Source organism: Coloeus monedula (assembly GCF_965178545.1).
Source record: "Coloeus monedula genome assembly, chromosome: 12".
Classification (NCBI taxonomy): domain Eukaryota; kingdom Metazoa; phylum Chordata; class Aves; order Passeriformes; family Corvidae; genus Coloeus; species Coloeus monedula.
Window position 1 is genome coordinate 10328451 of NC_138792.1, and position 25655 is coordinate 10354105.

Genomic DNA, 25655 nt, shown 5'->3' on the forward strand with positions numbered 1-25655 from the left:
TGTTTTCTGTGGAGCATAGGAGTTGATGATCAAAAACTAAAATGAAAACCATCCAGGTGAGATAGGAACAAAAAACATTTGATAAGAAGTGAGTTACTGCCTGAATCACCTGGAGAAGTAGTTGAGTCAGTCACTACAGGTTTTTAGAATTATAATTTCTTCAAATGAAAGTAGGATAAAAGCAGAGAAAACTGCTGCCTAGTATGTGGGATTTTTTTATTCAACAGGATGTTTCTTCATCCTGTTCTCTGTTACTCTGCCAAAGACTAAATTAATAGAGTGGGCATAAGTATAAGTCATTAGAGAGGGCTTTTTTTTACAATACGTGGGAAAACAAACGCTTACAGGACCTTCCTGGTTCAGTTATCATTATCAAACATCTATTGGTGGAAATTTAAATTCTCTTGCAACAGCACAAAGCTTGCTGTTAGCCTGGTGCTGTTCAAACACTGATCAGAGTCGCCTTTTATAAACAGAACTGACTGTAAATGTATTAATGCTTCCTTTTAATAATTTCAGTGCTGAGAATTACCCATTTATATCCCCACTTGATGATGGTATCAGTCCAGGCCACAGACCAATGACACTTTCAAAGACCCTTTACATTAGCTCCAGGTCATCTCTATTAGAATGCTGAACACCAGGCTTTGTTGCAGGACCTTGATTGTTAGAGCATGGGAGAGCAGATTATTTTTAGTCATGTGCCTTTCAGTCCTGGCATTCTTACTCTGTCCCACTGACATTGAGCATAAACCACTTCACACAGCTATTGCTTGTTCCTCTTTTTAAAGTATGGCTCAAGTGTTGAAAGATCTTGTGAAGGGCTTTACCTGCTTGCAAGTGCCCCCCGTTGTCTGTAGTATAGATTTCTTCATGAAGAAATACCTGTGCCTTGGGAGGATTGATATGATGTATATGATTAACACGAAGAAATTCTGCTAAATTAAACAGTTTTGCATACTTTCCCAGCTTTAACTACAGGCTGGGTAACACTGTCCTCACCAATGCTTCAAGTTGTCCAGGCTTTGCACGACCACACACTCCTGCCAGCCTACGTCAGTCAGGGAAAATTAACAGAATTACAACTTTAGCATTACAAAAACAACAACAAAATTAAACAATGTAAATTAAATTAAGTCATGTCATTAATATTCATGTTCAGTCCAATATCTTAAGTCATTTTCATGATACATTACGAATTCCTCAATGACTGAAACACAGAATGTCACCTCATCTGCTCCAGACAGAGGGGCAGTGGGCTGTAATCACCTCTGTGCTGAGTAGTTGTGCTTTCAGGAGATGCTGCTCACCTGCTGCCATGAATAGGTCATGGGCTGTGATGGCCTTAGTTATCTTTTACCCAGATACTGGTTTCCAGGGAGGTCACATTTTGTACTGATAGCCAGTTTCCCTTTGAAAATTAGAATTTTGAAGGGTTTAGTTATATATATGAATTGCTTGTGAGCACTGTGTGAATGTAGCATTGGAACTAAGAGCAACTTTCAAATTGCTTTAAATCATCTTCTGTGCTTAAGCTAGATGTGCATTCACATCCAAGAGTTCAACCCATGGCACTGTCAAGCTGAAATAGGGATGAGTTTGTTTAACAACACGTATCACACATACTTGGGAATATGAGCAAAGATAATGACCTGTTCAGAACATCTACCTATATGTCAGATTCACTCACAGAGGGAAATTATTAAGAGGTAGAAAACCACCTACAAAAGTACTTGTCATCCATCTACTCTGATGGAATTGAAGTGCTGAAAGAGCTCTTGCATACAATTATAGCTAATGTACAATTTTAAGTCATCTAGATTTCTTTTAATATTGTGTCATTAAAGCTGTAAAAGGGGAGGGGAAGCACTGGGCCTCTATTAAATCAAGGACAAGAAAACACCTGCAAGAAACAACTCTCTCTGAAAAAATTAATTAGACTGCTTTCCCTTTGAAATGATATAACTCTTAACTGTGCTACACATAGAAATGCAAATGGATTGTGAAGCAATATCCCCATGTGTGCATTTCAAATACTGGTGAGCACTTCCTCATGTGAGTACTGAAATCAATGCAATTATTTGCATGATTAAATGGTCACTGACATGATTAACAGTGGCATAACTGAGCCCCAAATTAACATTAAGAAATATGTCATGATTCCACCCCTATTAGTATGGGTAGGGTATTGCTCTGCAGAAGCTGAGTCCCAGTGTGCTGCTATTCATCATGTGGAAGGTGACAGAACCTGTCCTCAGAGGGCTAGGTTTCATGGAGCAATCTGGAAGAAAAAAAACCCTTTAGATGATCATGCTGTGGAATCAATACTGAGACACTCTTCTGAATGTCCTCCTTGAAGTCAGTGGGACCATCTACACAAGTGAGAGGCCTCTGGCGTGTGCTCAGGTCTCATTACGAGTCAGCACCTATCTGGCCAGCCAGCCAGGAACAGTTTATCCCATTTTCAGCTACACAGGGAGTTTTGTATCTCAGCAGCAGCACTATCAGCAGCAAAACTGGATCCTTAGTGAAGATGGATCCTGTGTCTTGAGCACAAGTACATTGCAATAAACCAGCTGTATTTGCACCTTAAAAATGCAGTTTGGGGGGATTTTTCTGTGGTATAGTAGCAAATCCAAATAACCTACCAAGCTGTCATATCTGTTTGATCAAGCAGTAAATGAAATATAACTGCCTGATGTTCGTGGAGTTTTCTAATGATGAAAAGTAGTGATCTGAGTCAATTTTAATCGCTGCCTGTGGCACCCAGTCAACTTGCACAGAGCCAGCATAAGGAGAGAATGTAAATAAGTCACACAATGTATATAAGGGCAGTGAGAGGTGAAAAGGAGAGAGATTATTTTGAATTTAAGGTTTGATTAATTTCAACTTACTTGTCAAAAAACCACAAGATGGTCATTAGTTCAATTAGTTCATTAGGTCATTAGTTTAATTGGAAAAGAACAGCTGCTCTATTTTTCTTTTTTTATATTGGAGGGAAGAAAAAAAATCCTGATTTTTTTTCACCTTCCTGTGGCATATAGGTTTTGTCTGACTAATTAAGGGCAAATAAAGATCCTAAAGAAATGATGCCAATACCTTAAAGGGAAGGACATAGCCAGAAATCTCTGCTGATGTGAATTGAAAGAGCTCCTGTGGAGGCAGTGCAGTTCTGCCAGCTGATACACCAGCTGAGGACATGTTTGCTCTATGAGAGGAGACAATGAAAACTTAGTTATGCTGTCCTACCTGCACAAATGAGTTTCTGTTTTATGAACATGAGTTGGTTTTGCTCATGCAAATACTCTGCAATATCAGTGAGTTGTCTTAGGTGAATAAAAACATGTCAGCATCAGTAAGATATTTAAGATATGAGGCATTATTATGGAACGGTATCAAGCACCAAGCAATGTTCTGTGCTGGTTTCCATGTGAACCATCAGAAAGGAGAAATATGTTGGTAGAACTGAAAAGACTTGTTAGAAACCTGTTCCAGAGCTCTGGAATTAGTTATTGACTCTTTGGTAACATGGCCTGATTCACAATCAAGTACCTTGAACTACAAGAATTTCTTTAGCACTGATGAAGTTTAGGTGAACTGAAATGTGGTGCTCTAGATTCTAGGTGAGAAGTTCCTGCTGATTTAAGTAGGCCCGTGGGAAACAAAACACAAGAGTAAAACCCATGTAGGCAACTTAATTCCTGCAGATTTCAATCTAATTTTATCACTATTGTTACGCTTTCGGTCCCCTTTTTACATTCACCACTCATATTATGTACTTCAGACATCTGTGACAAAAGGCAGCTTTTAAGTGTTGCAGAAGGTAAGAATTGGTTTTATTTAATCTTATGGGTACAAAAATGCTGTTTTAGGGGCGAGTTGGATGCCTGAACACTGAGTGACCTCCAGTGGCCTTGTTCCTGCATCACAGCCCACTGGGGGAAACCCCAACCAGCTGTGAGCAGCACAGAAACCTCTGGCAGAGGCTGAGTGATGTAGGTAGCATCTCATAGTATTCCCAGTTGTATTTGATCCAGCACCAATGAAAAAGACTCCAAGTAGAAATTAGAATTAGGTACTGAATGAGTTTTGAGTGACTAAATGGACCAATTCTTACCTTTTTACTTACTGGACAGTGTTGACAATGCTTCCTACTTTTTTCACTATTTTTTCTGCTTTTAGGGGTATCTACATGACAGTAGTGGTGTATTTTCATGGCTCATTAACATCATGTTTGCAGGTATGACTCCGATGGCCACCTGACCAATGCAACCTTCCCGACAGGGGAAGTCAGCAGCTTCCACAGCGATGTTGAAAAACTGACACGAGTGGAACTTGATACTTCAAACAGGGAGAATGTGATCACAGCCACAAACTTCTCAGCTACCTCTACAATTTATACTTTAAAACAAGGTAATAAAAGCATTTCTGTTATTTCTTCCCTAATCTTTGCATTTTAAATCCTAGACATTACTGTATTCTTAGCCCTTAGCCAAAAAAAAGACATCAGAATTAGTTCATTTGTTTTTTCCTTGCTTCAGCACAAACAGCTACAATTCTCCTGAGCTACCAGGTAGAAATAAGCCAGAAGTGAATTCTTCTTCTCCCAGAAGAATCCCATGGATAAAATCTAGTTATTGAAATCTCTGATGTCTCCAGGCTTTACATGCTACTTTCTACTTCAGTGTTTGGAGGACTTGGACTAGCCTGTAATACACTGAGCTTTGTTATTATAAGAAATACTTCCTAGAAGAATGGCAGGTTTTACTGATACTTTAGCACTGAAATGCCTTGTTTGGCCAGTCCTGTGGATTCTTTCTATGTCCTGGTGACAGCATTTGTAGGCAAGGGGAAACATGATCCACTCTGCTAGTGGCTGCCTCAGGGATTAGATTTTGACTCAACTCCTGTAGACACCACAGTGTTTCCCTGATAATATTATATATCTTTAAAAAAAAAAATTGCTTTCTGCCTAATGGAAGTGCCTCTCCAGATGGGATGTGTCCTCCAGAATGGAGTGTCCTCCTCCAGATTTTGCAGATTCATCACCAGAGTTCTGGGTTTACATAGTTTAATCCATCTGGAGTCTTTTGTCTTTGTTGGGTTTTTTTGTTGTCAATGGATTGCTCAGGCTTTGAGAGAGTAGGTGCTGGGAAATAGTTCTCTGATTTCTTTCCAGGTCTGCTATAGAAAAGCTTTGTAACTGAGCACATCACAGAACTTTTCTTTCTCTCAAGTTTTGATCTATAAGAAAAAACTAGGAAGAGCTCACCTCACAAGATACCCACTCATACTGCTTTACTATTATGTGGTAGAGACAGCACTGCATACACAGAAATAATTATATTGTTGTGTCACCTGTTAGGCTTTGTCCAAGTGACTCCATCTGCTCTCTGCATTGTCTGCTGCCTGATCTGTCTGTCCTTAAATCTGAAACTCTTCAAAGTTAGTATATTATCAAAGTCTGTCTCAGGAAAATGCTTGCCAACGGGCAGTGCCAGAAATGAACAGCTCTAATTATTATATGTGTCATATAAATTCATATAATTTACATGTTTGCACATCTCTGAGAAACTAGCACAAAGCACCCTGTGAACAGCCAGTCAGCTGTGGTATCCTTACATCCAATTATCTTTACTTTCTGGCATACCCTACTATTTTCCATGTATTCACATCTCAAGAGCTGGACCAGTTAGTTCTGTGTGGACTAGCTTAAAAAAAAGGATGCTTTGGATACTCCCTAGCTGGAGTGAGTTCAGTCTCGCTGTAAGAGTGAGACTTTAGTATGTTAGCACTAAACTCAGGCTCATGTTGGAGTTCACTGTGGCAGCTGAGCTGCAGAAACCTCCATAGCCCAGCCTGAGCAGATGCCAGACAATGTGGCACAACTCTGCCTGCAGAGGAGGAATTACAGTGCCCAGGCAAGGGAAAGTAGCTCCAGTGTCTGTTGCCTTCATATCCTCTCAGTGGAGACCTGCTCTGGACCCTCCACATACTTCTGGTAGTTTTGGGGAGGAGAGGGAGGCTGTGCTGGGTCACCTCAGCTCCCTCAACAGCCCTCTGTGGCACAGTCCTGAGGCTCTGGAGCTGCTCACTGCTCACCACTGCTGATGCATTAATTTTTCTGCCAACAGTCACTTCCCAGTCGGTCTGTTGCACCAGGCTTCAGCCTTGTGGCTGATCATCCCTGCGCCTCAACCCCAGGGTCCTGCTGCTAATGGGGAAGAGAATGAGCTTTTTGTACAGTCACACAGGGAACAGGGACAGAATGGGAGAATGGCTGTCATCCTGGATATTTGGAAAACAGCTTTCTTGTTTGACCTCAGATACTCTTGCAGTTGTTCAAGCAGTACATTGTCCTGCTGGGACCTGCAACATGCTAAGATCATCACAGTATCAGTGGTGAATACTCAGCCTATGATTTTACATCCTTTTAAGCTGAAAGCAAAAATTCTTGATTCCTGCTGCAGGAAACCTTCACAATGGAAATCATCAGGCCAAATGTAATCAAAAACTCTTCAGACTTGGGAAGGCCTGGAGATTACAGCTTGCAAAATTCACACTGCAGTTGATGTTCAGCTGTCTCTAACCTCCCTGGGTTACAAACTCAGCCCTGTTGTGCCTAACATTTGGTTTATAGATCTGGAGAGCTGAACTTCTCTCTGTTTGCTGATTTCTGTTGTTTTTTGACAGATAACACACAGAACATCTACCGGGTCAGCCCAGACGGGTCTCTGAGAGTCACCTTTGCCAGTGGAATGGAAATCACACTTAACACGGAACCTCACATTCTAGCAGGGGTTGTCAGCCCCACGTTAGGGAAGTGCAATATCTCCCTTCCTGGAGAGCATAACTCAAATCTCATTGAATGGAGGCAAAGGAGAGAGCAGACGAAAGGCAATATCTCTACGTTTGAGAGAAGGCTAAGGGTAAGGCTTCCTCTTGTGTAAGTGCAGTGTTCCCTTTGAAAGTCATTCAACTAAAATCATGTTGAAATGTTATACTTTGTAAGAATGAAAATTTTGTGTCAATGGTGAGCCCCAGCCTTGAATTTCAAAGCCAAACTCCTCCAACAGTCTCAGGGATGTTTGATCTCTGATTTTGATTGTGAGACTTGACCTCAAGACATAATTACTTTTTCTTCCTTTTCTTTTTCAACTAAGAACTTAATTATGGCTTTGGAAGAAGCTGTGAGCGAAGGTTGGAGCCACATTTTGCCTCTCTCAGATCTATCAACCCTCTTTCTTCTGGGGAAGCAAAGGGGGGCCAGCTGCTGCCCAGGGCAGAGGCTCTTGCAGGATACACTTTGGGTGTCCTGGCCAGTGCCTTTCCTGCAATTCAGAGTGATGTAGAGCCTCCCTGTGTATCCAGACAGGCTCTGTATTAATTCTGCCCTCTGCCACATGCTCTCAAACCCCCCAACTCTCTCTGGCTGGGTTACACCACGGCTCCAAGAAAGACTTGCTTTAACATTGCATCCTTGGTTTATTTTTACCTGTGAGTACAAAGACAGATGGTCAACATTTAGCATTTAATTACATAACACCATGGCTCAAAGAGATTGCTGCTTTGCTAAACAGGTTTTTTATGAGATCAGTTCTGGTTTTCACATGAATACCACTTAAAATACCTGTACCAATAGTAGAACTGGGAATTTTGGCCTTAAAAATATTGTTTTATTGACTACAACCTTTCTGGATAGGAATTATGTCTGAAGGTACACATGTTAGCTCTGAAAATACAGAGATGGTTATTAAAATCGCTGGATTGTCAAAACTACAAAAATCAAAACCATCTCATTTTGATTATGAGATACTATAGATTTTTTTTAAGTGTACCATCTGTTTGCTTTTCAACTGCTCAATCAAAAATACAAGACTTGGAAGATCTGGCCAGACTGGGCACTGTATGTAAAACACCTATTTGAAAGGGCATTGTTCAGATTTGACAGTCACAGTTACTTTTTAGGATATTGCAAGTGGGCAAAAGCTTCTTACAGTTCTTGCCCACTTTCTGCTTCCTTCCTCTCTAAATTAGTGTGAGGCCTCATAGCCCTGTCTAGGGAAGCAGCTGAACTTAGCACTGTGACAAACATGTTAAGATGGCAGGATCCAAACTGTGGCTTCCTTGGCTCATGTTGCCTACTCAGCTGGAGGCTTTCTGTGTGACTTTGTGCTTAAATAACAGTATGGCACATTTTTCTACACGAATCTTATGTAATAAGATGGTAAACACAAAGGATGTAGTCAGTCATCTATCCTGCTTACATTGCCAGGGACAAGTTGTTCATCACAATTCTGTTTAATACAACTACTCCATCTTGCACAGTTTCCCCAATAGGCAGTTTGTATTTTCTGTTGTTGAAATTGATTGCAGTTTCTTTTAACTCATTTTCAGTTGTTTCTATGTAATCCTTAACACTGCCTGGCAAAAAAAAAAGTAAATTCACAAATTGGTCAGGACTAAATGTATTCTGGCTGGAGGCATAAGATGTTTATTGAAATATTTCAACACTGAAGGTATCCAGAGGTCAGCTGATTGACCTACCTCTGGAATAGGCTGTTGGAGCATAAAACCACTCATGTATTCCTCCTCCTTCCCCTTCACCTTCATCCAGAGAGAGGATAGAAGGTGAAAGACAAGCATAAGAATAGTTTTGGTATGCTGATGTCTTTCCCTCTTTGTCCTTCCAAAAGTATGCAATAGCAACACAGCTCTTGAACGTTGCATTCTTATTTCTTTAAGCTGTGTCTTTTTATACATATCCAAGATGAAGAGGACTTAGGAGTTGTCCCTGCCTGCTCAGAAGGGCAAGCCAGCTGCCTGTATTGCAATCCTGACTGTACTGACTCCCTTGGCTGTACTGAGCTCTAGGACTGTTGTTCTGAGAGCTGTCAGGGCAAGACTAGAGGGAACTTGGTGGGATAGCACAGGTTCCTCTAAAATGAGGATTTTAAAATGGAAACGAGGAGAAATGTTAGAATCATAGAATCATTTCTATTTCAAAAGACGAAGATTATCCAATTGTATTCTGCACAAAGGAGACACCATGTAAATAGGCCCAAGAGAAAGGGACAGATGGACTGCTGAGGCTGTCAATACCGTGAAGAACTTCGGAGAACAGCAGAAATATCTGGATCCTGGAGTGCATCTTTGCATGGTATGCTGGCAGAATGCAGAGTCAGTGGAGATGGAAGGAGATGGAACAGTGCAGCAAAGGATTCTACCCAGAGACAGCTCTCTTTTCTTGGTGATTATAGGAAATGCAGCACAGCAGGAACAAAAGTACCATCTTATGGTGTGTTTGAAACAGTACACCAAATAATGAAATGGATTTAGGACTTACTGTGGACAGATCCTTGAGTACTGCTGGGAAAAAAAAAATAGCATCGTTGAAAGTCCTTATGCTGGATGAGATTCTGGACAGACCTTCTGAAAACTTTTAATGAGTTATATTTTTAAAAGAAATTATTTAAACACTTAATATGCCATGCCTGGCACAATAGGAAGTGTGTTAAAAAGCTTGCAATGTAGGGCAGAAAGAGCTATGCTGAACTTTGAAAATACATGTAAAGAAACGCTCTGGGGATTGGAGCAGTTCTCAATGGAAATGAACAGACTTGCCGGAGCCCTCAGTTAAAGAAAAAAAAAGAACAGTACAATGGAAGAGTCTTCTGAGAAAAAAAAAAACTAAAAAGCATAGAAATGAGGTATAAAGATGTTACTGAGAAATCAGCCTGATACCATCAGTGAAACAAACGGCTTTGGCTGCTAAAAGGTATAAATTAGAAGGCAGGTAGCTGGGGATGAGATAAAGGATGACCTACTTGAAGAGAAGAAACAGAATAAAGCTTTTCCTTCTCTGCCTGGTCCTAACTTTTTTAATTTTAATAGCAATTAGCAACCATCTTGAAAGCTTATCACTCTATTAGTGTTATTTCCAGTTTTGGAAAGAGGCTGCTGTTAGCATGTTCTGAATAATGCTGGAAACATTGGGTTTTAAAAAGTTGGATTTCTTCATGGTGTGAATTCCCTGCTCTGGAAATAGGGCAGAAGTGAGTAAATTAACTGAAATGCTAGAACAGTCATCTAACTTTATCTCAGGGTCTAAATCAATGTGGGAAACAAATTAACCACAGGTTTCCTTTAAGTGCAGAACTGCTTGCCCTAGTGCTTCCTGAACGTATATAAAACACTCTCTGGGTATGTATGCATTTTATATTAATAATAAATCTATGTACAATCAGGCATTTTAACATCAATCTTAATCTAGCAAGACTTCTTTTTTATCAATTGAACTGCTATTTTAATTGACTTCTAAAAATGAAGCAAAGACTGCTGTTAAATCTGATGAGCATGATGCATAGTAATACACTGATTAGAATGCAGCTCTGCTCCCTCCTGACTTTTGCATAACGTGAGGAACATGGCATTGGATGCAGTCCAGGTTTTATAACTGAATGTCTACAAAATTGAAAATGGAATGCTTGGCCAGTCTTACTTATTTTTGGTGGGATTTTTTTGGTTGGTTTTTTTGGTTGGTTTTTTTTAATGACAACGGAAGTAACTCACTGGCCTCGGTTCAAAAGTCCTGCAGACACAGGCTTTGACAGCCGTGTTCATTATTGCACTTAACAAATGATCTCCCATTATTTACCAGTCTTATGGCAAATTCTAAAGATGGGACCAAGTCCTCTGCCAGGGTCTGTGAGTTTACATTGGCTCAAATCAAAACGCAGACAAGGAATGCAGTTATCTCATCTGACTTACACCTCAGATAGGGTGGACAGGGTATGCTTGGAAATTAAATCAAAAGAAGTGCATGTTTATGTGATACTTACACAGCAAAATTTCTAGCTAAAAAACTGATGAAAGTAGAGTCAACAAATGTTTAAAAATATAGACTATATAAGACTATTTTTTTTTTTATTCACTTCTAACATTATTGAAGTCAGCTGAATTTTCTCCCTATTTTCATTAGCTGATATTCCGACCTGACATTGCTTTCAGAAACCAGTTTTCACTGGCTCATAGCAGAATACAAGTTCCAGCCACTCTCAGGAGGCTCCTTACTATGGTTTATATATCTTGGAGGAGTCGTTTCATGAAGCCACTGGGATTTGAAATCAGCTTGTCAATAGCAACATTGAGATGAGTCCTCCTACCCATTTATGATCCTGTCTTGCCTTATATTAAACTTAACTTTAATATAAGAAAATAAACAAATGAGACATAAAATGTGCAATATAAGGGAAGTATTTCAACCTTTTTTTAACTCCGTGAATTTTCAATTACTGCTGCTTTCCACTTCGCTGCTAATTCTGCCTCTGTTTGGTTTTCATTCTTATTTGTTGTACAGTCTCTGAAATTCAGATTGCAAGCAATTTGTATTCGAGGCTCTTCTGTCTCCTAACTGCATTCTACAATGATAGTAATAGCAATAAGAACATTAAACATGTACATGGAACATACATGAGTATGACATAGGGTGTACCTCCTACTTGCTTTTCAGTTAATTTGCCACCAAGAGGATTTGTTTTCAGATATTTTAAGAAGTTTGCTAAAACTTTTATTATATTAGACTTAAACCATCAGTCTGTATACAAGCAAATGTAGTTGAACTGAGCATCACATTTTACTTGGGCTCCTTAACTATCATTAGAGCATAAATTGTAATAGTTACAACAGTCTACAGGGATATATAGGTATTTTACAGCTATTATAAATGAACACTATTAAAGTTAGACATATGTGTATATAAAACTCCAGAAATGGTTGTTGAAGAAAGAGCACCTGCTTCTTCTAGATTCTCAGATTATTTTGTATCTAAAAACAGAAACAGGAAAGAAAAAAAAATATTCATTCTAATCACATCTTGAATTATTAAGCAGGGTTTATTAACCATTTACTTGGTAGCTGTGCCTCCAGGTCTCAGAGAGGAGGAAGCACTGAGCCATGCTCTGTGCAGACACCTGTACTGGCATTGTCTGTGCTGTAAGGAAGTTAATCATGGGAATAGAGTGATCAGATAAAATGTGGTAGATTAATGCAACAAGCATATTGAGCGTTGATCTGAAAAAGACATGTCAATGAACAGTATTTGATGGTTCTCTAAATTACATCTCTGATTTAAATGGTGTTTAATAGCGATTGCCCAGTGAATGATGTAAGGAGGCAGATGATGATAGCACTGGATAAATGTATTTTGTCTTCATGAATCTGACTCAGTTTTGAACTTGATTTCAAATTGAGCATTGGGCTGCTGTCCATTTGTCAGACACAGCAAGTTGCTGGTTCCAGATGTGGTGAGAGCTGCAACAAGAAATATGGCTGGTACCAGACACTGCTGCTGCTGGCTTTCAGGAGTCTGGGAGTGGGGTGGTTTTGTGAGGAAGCACAAGGACACTGGTGAACAGGGTCTGCAGGAGCTGCAAGCTCAGCTCTGCCCTTCGCAGCATCAGGATGTGACCTGGGCTGTGAGGGCTGTCCCAGAGCAGCAGCTGACCTGTCAATGTTCATACAGCTCAAGAGAGGATGTGAGATAGTAGATCTTTCTTACTTTGTGGGCTTAACTACACATCTTTGGCTGGAATCAAGATGTTCATCCACAGCTGAGAAGAAAGAAGTAAAATTCAGGAAAAGGTGAGAGCAGAGGTGAGGGTTTAGCAATGGAAACATCCTGTAATGCCAAATATAATAACACTGAATGCAAGAAACAATTTTTTTTTTCCTTCTGTTTCTCATCTGAATCTTTTTTATTTTCTTGTCTTCAGTAAGGCCCAACTCACAATGTTAAACCATTGCTTACTTCGATTAGGACTGACACAGACATGTCTGCATTGGGTGTACTTAGGATGCGTTGTGTTCTTACCTTACTGTGCCTTTGTGTTTAGACCCACAACAGAAACCTGCTCTCCATTGACTTCGACCACGTAACCAGAACAGGAAAGATTTATGATGATCACCGCAAATTCACTCTTCGAATTATGTATGACCAGACAGGACGCCCCATTTTATGGTCCCCCATCAGCAAGTACAATGAGGTCAATATCACTTATTCACACTCTGGATTAGTCACCTATATCCAAAGAGGAACCTGGACTGAGAAAATGGAGTATGATCCAAGTGGGAACATAATTTCCAGAACATGGGCAGATGGTAAAATATGGAGTTACACATATCTAGAAAAGGTAAATTATTTAAGAAGTGGGGTTTGTGCCAAGATAAAAAATATTTGGGTTTATTATATTATATTATGTTCCATTTATTTATTTTATTGTATTTATTTATTATATTATATTTTGTACTATGTTATAATGCTGCCTCTTGCAAGTGTATTTAAGACTTTTAAAAGAGAAAATGCATGGAATTACATAGCTAGATAAAAATGAATGTCTCTGGATATGCTCAGACCTACATGTCACCTGCTCAAACCTGACATAGTTCAGTTCAGAAGAAAGTTATCAGCACCTCAGGTTTGTTTAATTGGTAGGTCAAAACAACTTTCTGGTCTCAGTCCAAGTTCAAGTGAAGAAAGGACACCCTAACTGCTGAAAATCACATTACTACTCTGGATAACAGTCAGAAAGATAAAAGTCCTGAAAGAGAACTTTTTTTTCTCTACAAACACAGCTCTTTTAAGTCAAAATTAGGAGCCCGTGAGCACAAGCTTACCTATTCAGTGCTGCATTTTAAACAAGGGTTTGACCCTGGGAGGAGAAAGCTTACTGCAGTATTTATGCGGGCCATTTGGGGGGGAATTATTAATATGAAATGAGTTACTGCTCTGCTTTTATAGTGACTTCGCATCTAAATTCCCTGTACATTTTAAGTTCCATGTGTGTCTAGAGGTAATGGTCACAAAATATGGAGATGAATATGGTATAAACCAAGGAGGAACATCTTCATCTGTAGTAACATTTTGTTTGGTCTTGTCTTTCAAAACCAGAAAGCCAATCTGTATTTTTAAGGCTTTCAGAACTCAGCATGAACTCATATTCAAAGTTTTTTAGATAGCAACATCTTGGACTATCCAATACACCTACAAATATACAAAATATACAAAAACATACAAATGTTAGCAGAACATTTTCTCTGAACCTGTAAACCATGGGAAAAAACTATGGAGGGTGGGGGGCAGGAGAGGTAACGTTGATAGGAGTTATTACACACAGGAAATCCAGTGACTTTGAAGTTACTTGTATATTAAAGAGTTCCAAATGTGTACTTTTAAGATAAACTGTGCTATACTTATTTTGAATGTATTTAAGCTTGATCCTCAAAAAACTTAAACCTAATCCAGTGGAAAAAAAAAAAAAGATGAAGACTGAAAAATGCATAAAAATGTGATTCCTCCTTGTCTGCATGCAGTGTGGTTCTTGCATGTGTTAACAAGATTGGCAAACCCCAGGAGCTTCAGAAGTTTGTTTCAGATAAATTTGTCAGGGCTTTTTTTGTCTGTATGCTCTTTTGCAAATTACAAGTAAACAGGCATTTCATACAGCTTTCAAATACTTGGGCAATGTGCCTTTTGGAGGAATCTCTTATTTTTTTCTTTGGACCCAATGGACTTTAATTTTGGAAAGAGGTATGCTTCTTATCTTTCCAAACCACTTTGTCTGTTCTTAGTTTATGATGAGCTCATAAATTCAGTCATATAACTTAACACTGTTACTCTAGAATTCTACACAAAGGGCCAAATCCTGATCTTGTGGAAGCAAGTGGCAAAAGCTTACTGGTTCAGTAGCAGCTTGGGTAATGCTGTAACTGTCATTAAAATTATGGAAAGTCATTCACACCATGGACAATAGTCTCCCAGCTATTTAATGTACTTTCATGAGTGTTGTTCCTTGTGCGAAAGAAAGATGAATTCACTGTCAAAATTAGACATTAAAATATAACTTTGTGGCTCCATTAAAGTCAATAACTCATTGTGTTGATTATGTAATGATTGCTAAAGGTTTTCTGAAGCCTTGTAAGAAACAATAATTCCTTACATGAAAAAAAATTTAATTATATAGGTGGCTTCCAATTCATAGTTATTTAATTCTTCATTTTTAGCACTTGATGAGTTAATTGTACATCCTCAAAAATCTCTACCCCTTAACAAAATTAGTTCAAATAATTAAGGTTTTTAAAAGCACTACAACATTAGCATTGTAAATAATTCTAAATGATGAGATTCTGTTCCTCTTGTTTTGGTCACTTTCCTCAGTTAATTAATGCTGTTACATAATCTCCTGAATACTCCGAGCTCGCTTCCAAAACCAGACAGACAAAACAGATGAGTGGCTGTGTGTGTCTGTTGGACAGAAATGACATCTAGTGGTGATGCTCAGCATTTGTCTATTCCCAGCAGAGCTCCCAGTAATTGCCACTGGCTGTTTGTCTTGATACACCATACGGTATCAATCATTATGTGGTTGACCAGGCTCTGGTTGCTTTAATAAAATGACAGCTTTTTGGATGTTTTATGAGCTACCCTCTGAAATCCTTTAAAACAACTAGAACCCAATTTGTGCAGAGTTGAAAAATCCTTTGTAATATTATTAGGGTGAATTGGGAATTAATTTTTTTTTCGCTTTATGTATCCTCTAATAGGCTTGAGAGGATACTAAGTCTCCAGCCCTTGTACTGTCTATCTTTTTACTATCCTGGACAAAAGTGAAAAAGCCACAAAGTGCTGTAAAAATGGCACACAGGGGCACTAAAGTTATATTGGGGATGTTTCTGATCTTGTTATTCATACTCTGTCAATGGCAGACAGCTTAAAAACAGGCACGGGAGCAGTATATAGAGAGAGGCGTCACAGCAGTGCTAGGAGAGAGTTCAGCCAGTGGTTTACTGCAGACTGGAGACTCTTGACTGAGGGTGGAAACAAAATAAACGTGGCGCGTGTTGGAATGGTTGGCAGAGCAGCAATGAAACGATCAGAAAATGCTCAGTGTGAAGGTCTGTCATCACCAGTTGGCAGAGGGTGACCTGGAGTGGCATATGTTGGTGCTCTCTGGCTGCTGTACAGGTGACAGATGTCTTTTGCCAAGGGCAGGAAGAGACACATCTTGGTCAGTCAGGGGGCTGGGGGTGCAGAGAGGATGGCCAAGGCTGAGTCTATCTCTGGCCCTTTGAATGGGCAGTTGGTTTATTTGTCAGAGAAAAGTGGCTCAGGGCCAATGTTACTTAGCATGTTTCAGGGCTGATCATGTGGTGTTTTCTTCCCAGAGAAGATTTTTGAGCTTAGAGGAGAAAAAATCCTATTTTCCTGCTTTCTTTCTCCAATACTCTATGACAAAGTAGTCATACCGTTCCATGTAAGACTTTGTTTTGCATGATGTCTCAATCCTGCAGAAGCCTGACAAATTTGCTTATGCGCCTGGTAGGTTTGAGCTGTGGGCTAAGAGCTAGGCAGTGTCGGTGCTCCAGCACAACTCAGACAAGGCAAGGAATGTGCAGTGCTCTGGTCCAGCCAAGCCACTTGCTCGAGCTGGGGGAAGGCTACACAGTTCCCCCATATCTTTTCATTCTGTGGTTTCATTATCCTTGTTTCAACAGTGACTGTTCACCAGCCAGCTTGTGCTCTGTGACACTGTGACTTTACATGGTGGGTGAGAAGGCGTACAGAACCCAAACTTTAATTATCAATAGAAAAAGTCTGCGCTTGCACATTCATCTGCCAGACAAGCAAACCAGATTTCATTAACCAGCCACAATTAACCAACACAGGGCGCCCGTACAGAAATTATATTCTTTTTAAATATTAAAAATGAACAATAGAAGTAGTCACACCAAAGAATCTGCAGACTATTTTCATCCATCTGTAAGCATGGAGGTATTATGAACTCTGGGGCAATGTATATTTAAAAGAAGATATACAGGAAAAGGGGTAGGTCTATGCTGGAAATAAGCAGAATGCCAATAAAAGCTAAACACCTTGTACACGCACAAAGTTTCCCCGTTCCAGCTCCTCTAGACACATCTGCTGGTGCAGATGCTCTGCCTGTGTGTGAGGAAGAAGTTCTCTCTGTTTTTGCTTCCTGAGAGTATGCCCTAAATATTTCAAAGCAACATAGCAAGTCAGCATGAGGCTGAAATGCTGCTGAGAGCCACATCTGCCTTCCAGTTTGGAGGCCTTTACCTCTAGACTTATTATGATTCTCCTCCTGTTTTGTACCACCTTGCTGGCCAGGTCTCCTGGAGCTGAAAGCTTCACTTAGAATTGTACAGACAGTAAGAGTAAACTACAAGAGTGAATGGTTGTTTCAGCATTTCCATAACCTTCAGGCACTCACTAGATGGATCCCCATGTGCTTGATCCGCCCCTTACCGTGCCATTGCTGTTTGGTTGCAGTCCGTGATGCTCCTGTTGCACAGCCAGCGGCGCTACATCTTCGAGTACGACCAGTCGGAGTCGCTGCAGTCGGTGACGATGCCCAGCATGGTGCGCCACGCCCTGCAGACCATGCTGTCTGTCGGCTACTACCGCAACATCTACACCCCTCCCGACAGCGGCGCCGCCTTCATCCAGGACCTCGCCAGGGATGGGCGGCTGCTGCAGACCTTGTACCCTGGCACAGGGCGCAGGGTCCTGTACAAGTACACCAAACAGTCCCGGCTCTCCGAGATTCTGTACGACACTACGCAAGTCACGTTCACCTACGAGGAGTCTTCTGGGGTTATTAAAACAATACATTTAATGCATGATGGGTTCATCTGTACCATCAGATACAGGCAGACAGGTTTGTCTAACTGTGACTAGTTTGCTAAAGTTTTTGGCTCCTTAAAACGTGACACTCATTCCTCATTTGCAGCACCCTGATCCTGCACTTACCTGGCATGAAATTCCATTATTTTTATGTCTACAAGTTCTTATATTTTATGTTCCAATAGAAAAATATATGTGTATGTCTCTGTATCTATGTCCATAGGTGAATATAGCTGTCCCATTTGAAATACAGTTTTCTTTTTATTGCATGGTATGGAATAGCTCTTAGAATATTTTGTTGTTTTTATTCCTCTGTGTGGATATTTGCTAAATACTGAATCAAGTTGGTTTATTGTTTGTATTTTCGAGTTTCCCTGTTTACACTATAACATAACATAAATTCAAAAGGACTTTATATGAGGAAAGAAATCACCATGTGAAATAAATTTAGTTTAGAATTACCTTGTAAGTAAATAGAAATCCTAATTATGAATAAAACAGTATTCATTTAGACAAATATTAATAAAATATAAATAATTTGTAGAGCAAGCATTAATAAAGGTTTGTGAGAGAACAATGTAACATATTCTGTAGGGTAAGTAAACCAGGGGCAGAATTCGTTATTTTTCTTACTTTTCCTCTTTCCCCTGTTTGTTTTGGACAGGTCCACTTATTGGTCGCCAGATCTTCAGGTTTAGTGAAGAAGGGCTTGTGAATGCCAGATTTGACTACAGCTATAACAACTTCCGTGTCACAAGCATGCAGGCGATGATCAATGAGACGCCCCTTCCCATAGATCTGTACCGTTACGTCGATGTTTCTGGCAGGACTGAGCAATTTGGAAAATTCAGTGTCATTAATTACGATTTAAACCAAGTTATAACCACCACTGTGATGAAACATACCAAAATCTTCAGTGCCAATGGCCAGGTGATTGAAGTACAGTATGAAATTCTCAAGTCTATTGCTTACTGGATGACCATCCAGTATGATAACATGGGTCGCATGGTGATCTGTGACATACGTGTGGGTGTAGATGCCAATATAACAAGGTATTTTTATGAATACGATGCTGATGGTCAGCTCCAGACTGTGTCTGTGAATGATAAAACCCAGTGGCGCTACAGCTACGACCTTAATGGCAACATCAACTTGCTGAGCCATGGGAACAGCGCGCGCCTCACTCCTCTGAGATACGACCTGAGAGATCGCATTACCAGGCTTGGGGAAATTCAATATAAAATGGACGAAGATGGTTTTCTCAGGCAAAGAGGCAATGAGATCTTTGAGTACAACTCTAATGGTTTGCTGAACAAAGCGTATAACAAAGTGTCTGGCTGGACTGTGCAATACTGTTATGATGGTCTGGGAAGACGAGTTGCAAGCAAATCAAGCCTAGGACAACACTTACAGTTCTTTTATGCTGATCTCTCCAACCCAATAAGAATTACTCACTTGTACAATCACACTAGCTCAGAAATAACATCCCTATATTATGATCTGCAAGGTCATCTCATTGCAATGGAATTAAGCAGTGGAGAAGAATATTATGTTGCTTGTGATAACACTGGGACACCTCTAGCTGTGTTTAGCAGTCGAGGCCAAGTCATAAAAGAAATTTTGTACACCCCATATGGAGAGATATACCAGGACACTAATCCAGATTTTGAGGTTATCATTGGTTTTCATGGAGGACTCTATGATTCTCTTACTAAATTAGTGCATCTGGGTCAGCGGGACTATGATGTCATTGCTGGTCGGTGGACGACACCAAATCACCATATATGGAAGCACCTGAATGCTGTCCCACAACCATTTAATCTCTACTCATTTGAAAATAATTACCCAGTTGGAAGAATCCAAGACGTTGCTAAGTATACTACAGGTAAAAGTAACCTATCTCTCATGAAAATAAAACTTTTTCTTGAATTGTGGTATAGATTCAACATTCCGGAAATCTTTTGCATACAAAAAGTCTCTAATCTTAAATCTATTGAACTCATTTCTTTAATAGATTGCATCTTATGAACCTGATCTGTTTTCTTTAGCATTTATGGTAACCAAGAAAATAATTAATAGCTGCTTCTGTCAGTGCTAAAATTAGGGGAAGAATGGAGGCGGCTTAATTTGAATTTTTTCCATTATAAATAGATAGAAGGAACACTATTGATTTGAGTGTAGCTATGCTTTGTAACCAAATAATTTCTTTGCTACAGTAAATGCTGTAGCTAGTACAGGAAACATAAATTGATGTGAAATCATTTTTTCTGCGTAGCTGGAATTTCTGCAGACTACCTTCACTTTTCCTAGGATTTATGTGTCTTTTTGCCAGCATCCTTTTCTTGTTTTGTAGACATTGGAAGTTGGCTAGAGCTGTTTGGTTTCCAGTTGCACAACGTGCTGCCTGGATTCCCAAAACCAGAGATGGAAGCTTTGGGGACAACATATGAACTTCTACAGCTTCAAACAAAAACCCAGGAGTGGGATCCTGGAAAGGTTAGCATTCTCTTCAGCTGCTTCTAATACTAAATGAAGGAGTTTTAATAGAAAATATTGGATACCAAGGAAACAGTGTGACTGTATCTTTCAATGTAATAGGCAAGGCAAATTGTTTAAGAATGATAGAAACTTTAATGTTGTCAATCATGTACTGGCATCAGAGTGGAGGAGAGGTTTAAGGAGAAGCTTTTAGCAACACAGTGAAGGAAATTTGTAGCTATTTATAGAGAAAATATCCAAATTTGAGGTGCAGGATAGGCAAAAGGGTAAAAGTGTTTGTGCAAATATTGAAAAAAACAGAGAAAATCTTGTGGAATTAAAAAACTAGAACAGCAGATTTTCATCTTTGTTAGCAAAGATGCCACAAGCACTGGAAAATCACTGAGGGTATAAACAGCTTTACAACTCAGTGTCTTTGCATAATTATTGTGGGAAACAGAAATGCTGCTGTGTATTTGTAAGGGGTCTGTAAATCTTAGCCTTACTCCAGGGCTTATTTTCAGTAACAATGAGCCAGACAGCAGCTATCAGAGTCCAGCAATCAATGTGACTGCAATAGAACCAACTACCAATATTCTGAGCAGGCATTCACATTTCGCATATGAGCACTTGTTGACAAAGAAATATGATTTTGTAAAGATGCCTTTGCTCTATTGTAGTCAGGAAAGGGAAAGAGAAGCATAAAGCATTGAGAGTTCACATGCACGTTCCCAGCATTTAAGACAATTACCATCCCCCAAACGCAGAAGGCTGGAGGGTCGGAGCTCATGCCAGATGTAGGAGCATGTCCATGGAAAATTATCACTGGGATGTTAAGCTTTTACAAGGTACAGAAAAGATGTAGTGATAGGTATAGTGTTAAAAGACAAAGAGAAGACTAGAGTGAAGTTTCTTCTAGCTTCTGCAAGCAGTAAGATCTACAGATGTGACATGCTTGCTTATTGTTCTAGTGTCTCAAGACCTTCATAACCTGCTTTCCTTAAAGAATGGGCTATAAAATTCATTACCATGTGTCTTGGGGTGACTTTATTATGTGTATCCCATATCACTGCCCTATGCCCAGAAATTAATTCTTGTGCCTTTCTATGCCTTTAAACTGAGCCTGAGAGAAGGAAGGAAAAACGGAGCAAAACTTTTTCAAAGCAGTTTGCAGCTTGTTCAAGGTCACACAGAGATAGCAACTTTTTTTCCAGCTGCGGCAGGGGAGCGAGGAAGCACCCGGCTTGCAGGTTTTTTTTCCAGTCAGCTTTCAGCCAGTTTTTCAGTTTCCTTTTCTCCAGAGAGAGACTGAGAGTTGAACTTTTTTTTTTTCCCTGGAATTCTGGATTTTCTCCCTTTTCTGCTGGACTGCTCCAATATCAGAGCACATCAGGAGAACTTTCCACTGGGCACAGAGGGCCTGGCCCTGGGCCAAGCCCCAGCTCCGAGGAGGCCTAAGGGAGGACTCTGACACTTTCCCAGGTTTTTTCTCCACAGGCAGAGATTTTTATTAATTAGCATTATTTTCCTTTTCCCGTGTGTTTGTTAAATAAATAGTTTTTATCTCTTTCACTTTCCTTCGAGGAAAATTTATTTTTTCCCAAACCTGGTGGGGGAGGGATGGTTGAGACCTGCCTTCTCTCAGACGATATATTTCTAAATTTCGCCAAACCAGCACACCGTGGTTCTACAGAAGATGTAATTAAACTCACAGGGACTAAGCAGAGCCACGTGAACGGGCATAGCTTTGAGTTCAGGTTTCTCTGAACTGCCAAGGGCTGAAAAACCAGCCGTTAGAGTAACAGTTCTAGGGGAGGAAAAATAAAAATAACAAATAGAAAAATAGCATTTGTGCTAAACACATTTCCATTTGTTTCCTAGAAACAAGGAGTCCAAGAGACAGAAAGCACTGCCATAAGTGATTAAAAAGCCTGTGCATATGCCCAGGTTCTATAGGTGTGCACGATACTTTCCAAAAATGGAAGATCCATTCTAAGGAATTAAGAGACAAGTAGGGTTAGATACAGTGATGAACTGCAAGGTACCTTGCCTGCAAACTTGATTGTTATTTTCTTTTCCAGACTATCCTTGGCATTCAATGTGAACTACAAAAGCAACTCCGAAACTTTATCTCCTTGGACCAACTTCCTATGACACCCAGGTACAGTGATAGCAAGTGTTCTGAAGGAGTGAAGCAACTGAGATTTGCAGCTGTTCCTTCAGTATTTGGAAAAGGCATCAAATTCGCTATAAAGGATGGTATAGTGACAGCTGACATTATCGGGGTGGCTAACGAGGATAGCCGGCGCATTGCTGCCATCCTCAACAACGCTCATTACCTGGAGAACCTGCATTTCACCATTGAGGGCCGGGACACCCATTACTTCATCAAGCTGGGCTCTTTGGAGGAAGATTTGGCCCTGATTGGCAGCACCGGAGGGCGCCGCATCCTGGAGAACGGCGTCAACGTGACGGTGTCGCAGATGACATCAGTGATCAACGGCAGGACTAGGCGCTTTGCCGACATCCAGCTCCAGCATGGCGCGCTCTGCTTCAACGTGCGCTACGGAACCACGGTGGAAGAGGAAAAGAACCATGTCCTGGAGGTAGCCAGGCAGCGAGCTGTGGCTCAGGCCTGGACTAAGGAGCAGAGGCGGCTGCAGGAGGGGGAAGAAGGAATTCGAGCGTGGACAGATGGAGAGAAACAGCAGCTTTTAAGCACTGGACGGGTACAAGGCTACGATGGATATTTTGTTTTATCTGTGGAGCAGTATCTCGAACTTTCTGACAGTGCCAATAATATTCACTTCATGAGACAGAGTGAAATAGGCAGAAGGTAACAAAGAAAATCTCTGCCTTTGCGTCACCAAAGACTGCCTGTTTTTAAACGTAAAATGGTTTATTGTATTGGTTTTTCTAGATCAGAACTCTGTATATATAAATATAGAGGAAAAAACATATCCAACTGCCTTTAAATGTGACAGAAGATGGTATTTTAATATCGTTTGTTAACTCTTTGAGAGATGACAGTGACAATTTTTAGTTCTTGTGTGGCAGTATTCAAAAATTTCAGAAGCAGAGTCCTGCAAGCCGAGCGGCGCGACCTGCGCGCGAGGTGCCTGGGGTGACACCGCACAGCCCTGCAGGGTAGGGGTGAGTGCCACGTGCTCTGCCTTCTCCTAAAGAAACACGACTTTTTTGTTGTTGATTTAATAATTCACCAGTTATTTAAATGGTTACAGAGCCTGATTCTGCAACCTGTATTTACTGGGTGGCTTTTATCCCAGTGAGATCTCCCATAAGTTCGAGGGATTGCATACAGAAACCAGACTGTGTATGGAAACTTCGCAGCTGCTCACCAATCCCACACATGTTCCTCAGAGTTAAGAGCTAAGGGATTTCCTAACCTGGGAAATCTGACTTGGGTTGTCTTCAGTATGTACAAGGATGTCCCCTATGGCCTTTGCTCAGTTGTGGCCACCCCTCAGCTGCTCCATGCTGAATATCACATTGTGTCCACTCGTGCATGTCAGGCCTCTCTCCCAGGGTTTCCCTCGGCACTGGGATTTACTAGGGTCTGGCAGTACAGACACAGCTGCCAGTCTGCTTGGTGGCACCATGTTGGTCAGGCTTCAGCCAGAGATGGGGTAGCTAAAGCAGGCTTAGTGAGCACAGTAGTCTTCAGGAGGCTCTTCACTGGCATGTGTGCTCCAGGCTGGACTTTAACCCAGTGCTCTGGGGACAACCCAGCTGGGAGCCCTCACAGAGCAGTATCAGGCCATGTAGGATCAGTCCTGTCTGTAGTCACTGGGCCAGGACTTGCCTTCACACAGATGATTTGGAAGTTGCAGTGTTGTTGGGTTTAAGCATCGCGTTCTTTTCATCTCAAATTAATAATCCTGTTGTAGTACTCATTTTTTCGAGTCTGAAGAAGATTGGTGGGTTGGGAGTTGATGAACCTAAGTGTGGGTAGTAAATATGTTGATAAACGTAGAACATTTCGGGGATGACTCTTCACTTTTCAGCTCAATATCTAGAGCACATAGAAAAGCATTATATTGCATGGACAGAAATTTTTATTTCCCAAGGTATCATGCACTACTGGCACAGTTACTTCATAGCAGAGTAGGTGATCCTTCCTCCAGCTTGTCATTTTTAAAAGACCTGATTATCGGGGGGTGGGGGAGGCACACAGGGAGGGGGGGATGGGCAAGCAGTTTTCCAGAGGGATCTAGAAGTCTTGTTACAGAGCCTGTGTAGCCATAACAGTGAAGTTATTGCACATTTCTTTCAGAACAGACATAGTCAATATATTGAAAAGATTTCTGCTCGTATTTACAGAAGCCAAAAAAGTGCATTCTTTTCTCTTTTTATCCTTTTTTTCCCCCAGTTTTCTGTTTTCCTTTGTTTTTTGGGCAAGTGGAGCAGACTGTACCCAAGTTAGAGATGAGCCTGAATTGGCAGCTGAGACCTGAGCCCCTCCCTGGGGTTTGATCTCAGGTCTCAGCCTCACCCCGTTACTGTCTCTTCCCAGATTCCTTTTGCTCCCCTGGGAGCCAGCGCAGCTTTGGGGGGTGCAGGATCAGGCTGAGTAGGAGCCTGGGCGCTGAAATCCTCCTCTGTCCCCAGCCAGGGGGAACTATGGACCAAAATCTGCACATACACCTTGTGATCAGGCTCATCATTAACTAATGTACAGAACAGAGAGCTGGCAATATCCAGGTTTGACAACATCCAGGTTTGACAGCTCAGATTTCTGTAATTTTCCATAAAATCACGGAGAATTTGAATACCTCCACACTAGCCTAAAAATGGACCTTCAAATCCTTGAGCCTCTAATACGCTTTTAATCAATGGAAGAATAATTTATGAATTGTATATAGAGAGTGCATTCATAAATGTGATGATGTATTTTATCACTGATCCAAGATGTCAATATTAGAGTCTATTTTACTTATATTTTAAGTAATTATACTTTTTTGCAATTCAGTAATGAGGATCATTTTCAAACTGCTTTAAATATCCATTATAAACAAATATTTGAAGCTATTAGAGTTACCTTGAACTGTGCATTTCTAGTATGTAATACATATTTAGTTAGCTTGTGCCTTTAGTTTCTTAAAGTTATATTTGTATTATATGCAGGAAATGCACTTTGTATTACCTACAGCTGTGGTTTTTAATACTGCCTTGATTACTGTTGTTCTCATGTTATGCCAAAAGGTCGAAGAGTGAAGTGTGTTACAGGTTTGTCTTTGAAAGTAGATTTGGCATTTTCCCATTTCCTGGGTGCAGTCTAATGTACATTTTGAACAATATTTCTTAGGAGAATATGGTTTTGTTAAGACTCACGTGACATTACATGGCCCAGTTACAAAAGCAGAAAAAATGCCTTCATCATAACAGTTTCTTAAATTTAGGAAACTAAATATAAATGTCGTGTTGAGATGACAGTGCTCAAGAAACGAGTTATTGC

General features: G+C 40.4%; 1 protein-coding gene across 2 annotated transcripts in view; it reads left to right on the top strand.

Moving 5' to 3' along the window:
• The window catches only part of TENM1 (teneurin transmembrane protein 1), a gene marked incomplete at both ends in the record, with an annotated part of 234187 nt that extends 211168 nt beyond the window's left edge, over positions 1-23019 (top strand). For both annotated transcript variants that reach the window (XM_082289581.1, XM_082289582.1), the window contains 7 exons: positions 4241-4413; positions 6694-6929; positions 12894-13190; positions 17348-17735; positions 18366-19586; positions 20055-20197; positions 22261-23019. In XM_082289581.1, coding sequence (XP_082145707.1) covers positions 4241-4413; positions 6694-6929; positions 12894-13190; positions 17348-17735; positions 18366-19586; positions 20055-20197; positions 22261-23019 — 3217 coding nt within the window. The remainder of the gene's footprint in view (positions 1-4240; positions 4414-6693; positions 6930-12893; positions 13191-17347; positions 17736-18365; positions 19587-20054; positions 20198-22260) is intronic.
• Between the last annotated feature and the right edge of the window lie 2636 nt (positions 23020-25655).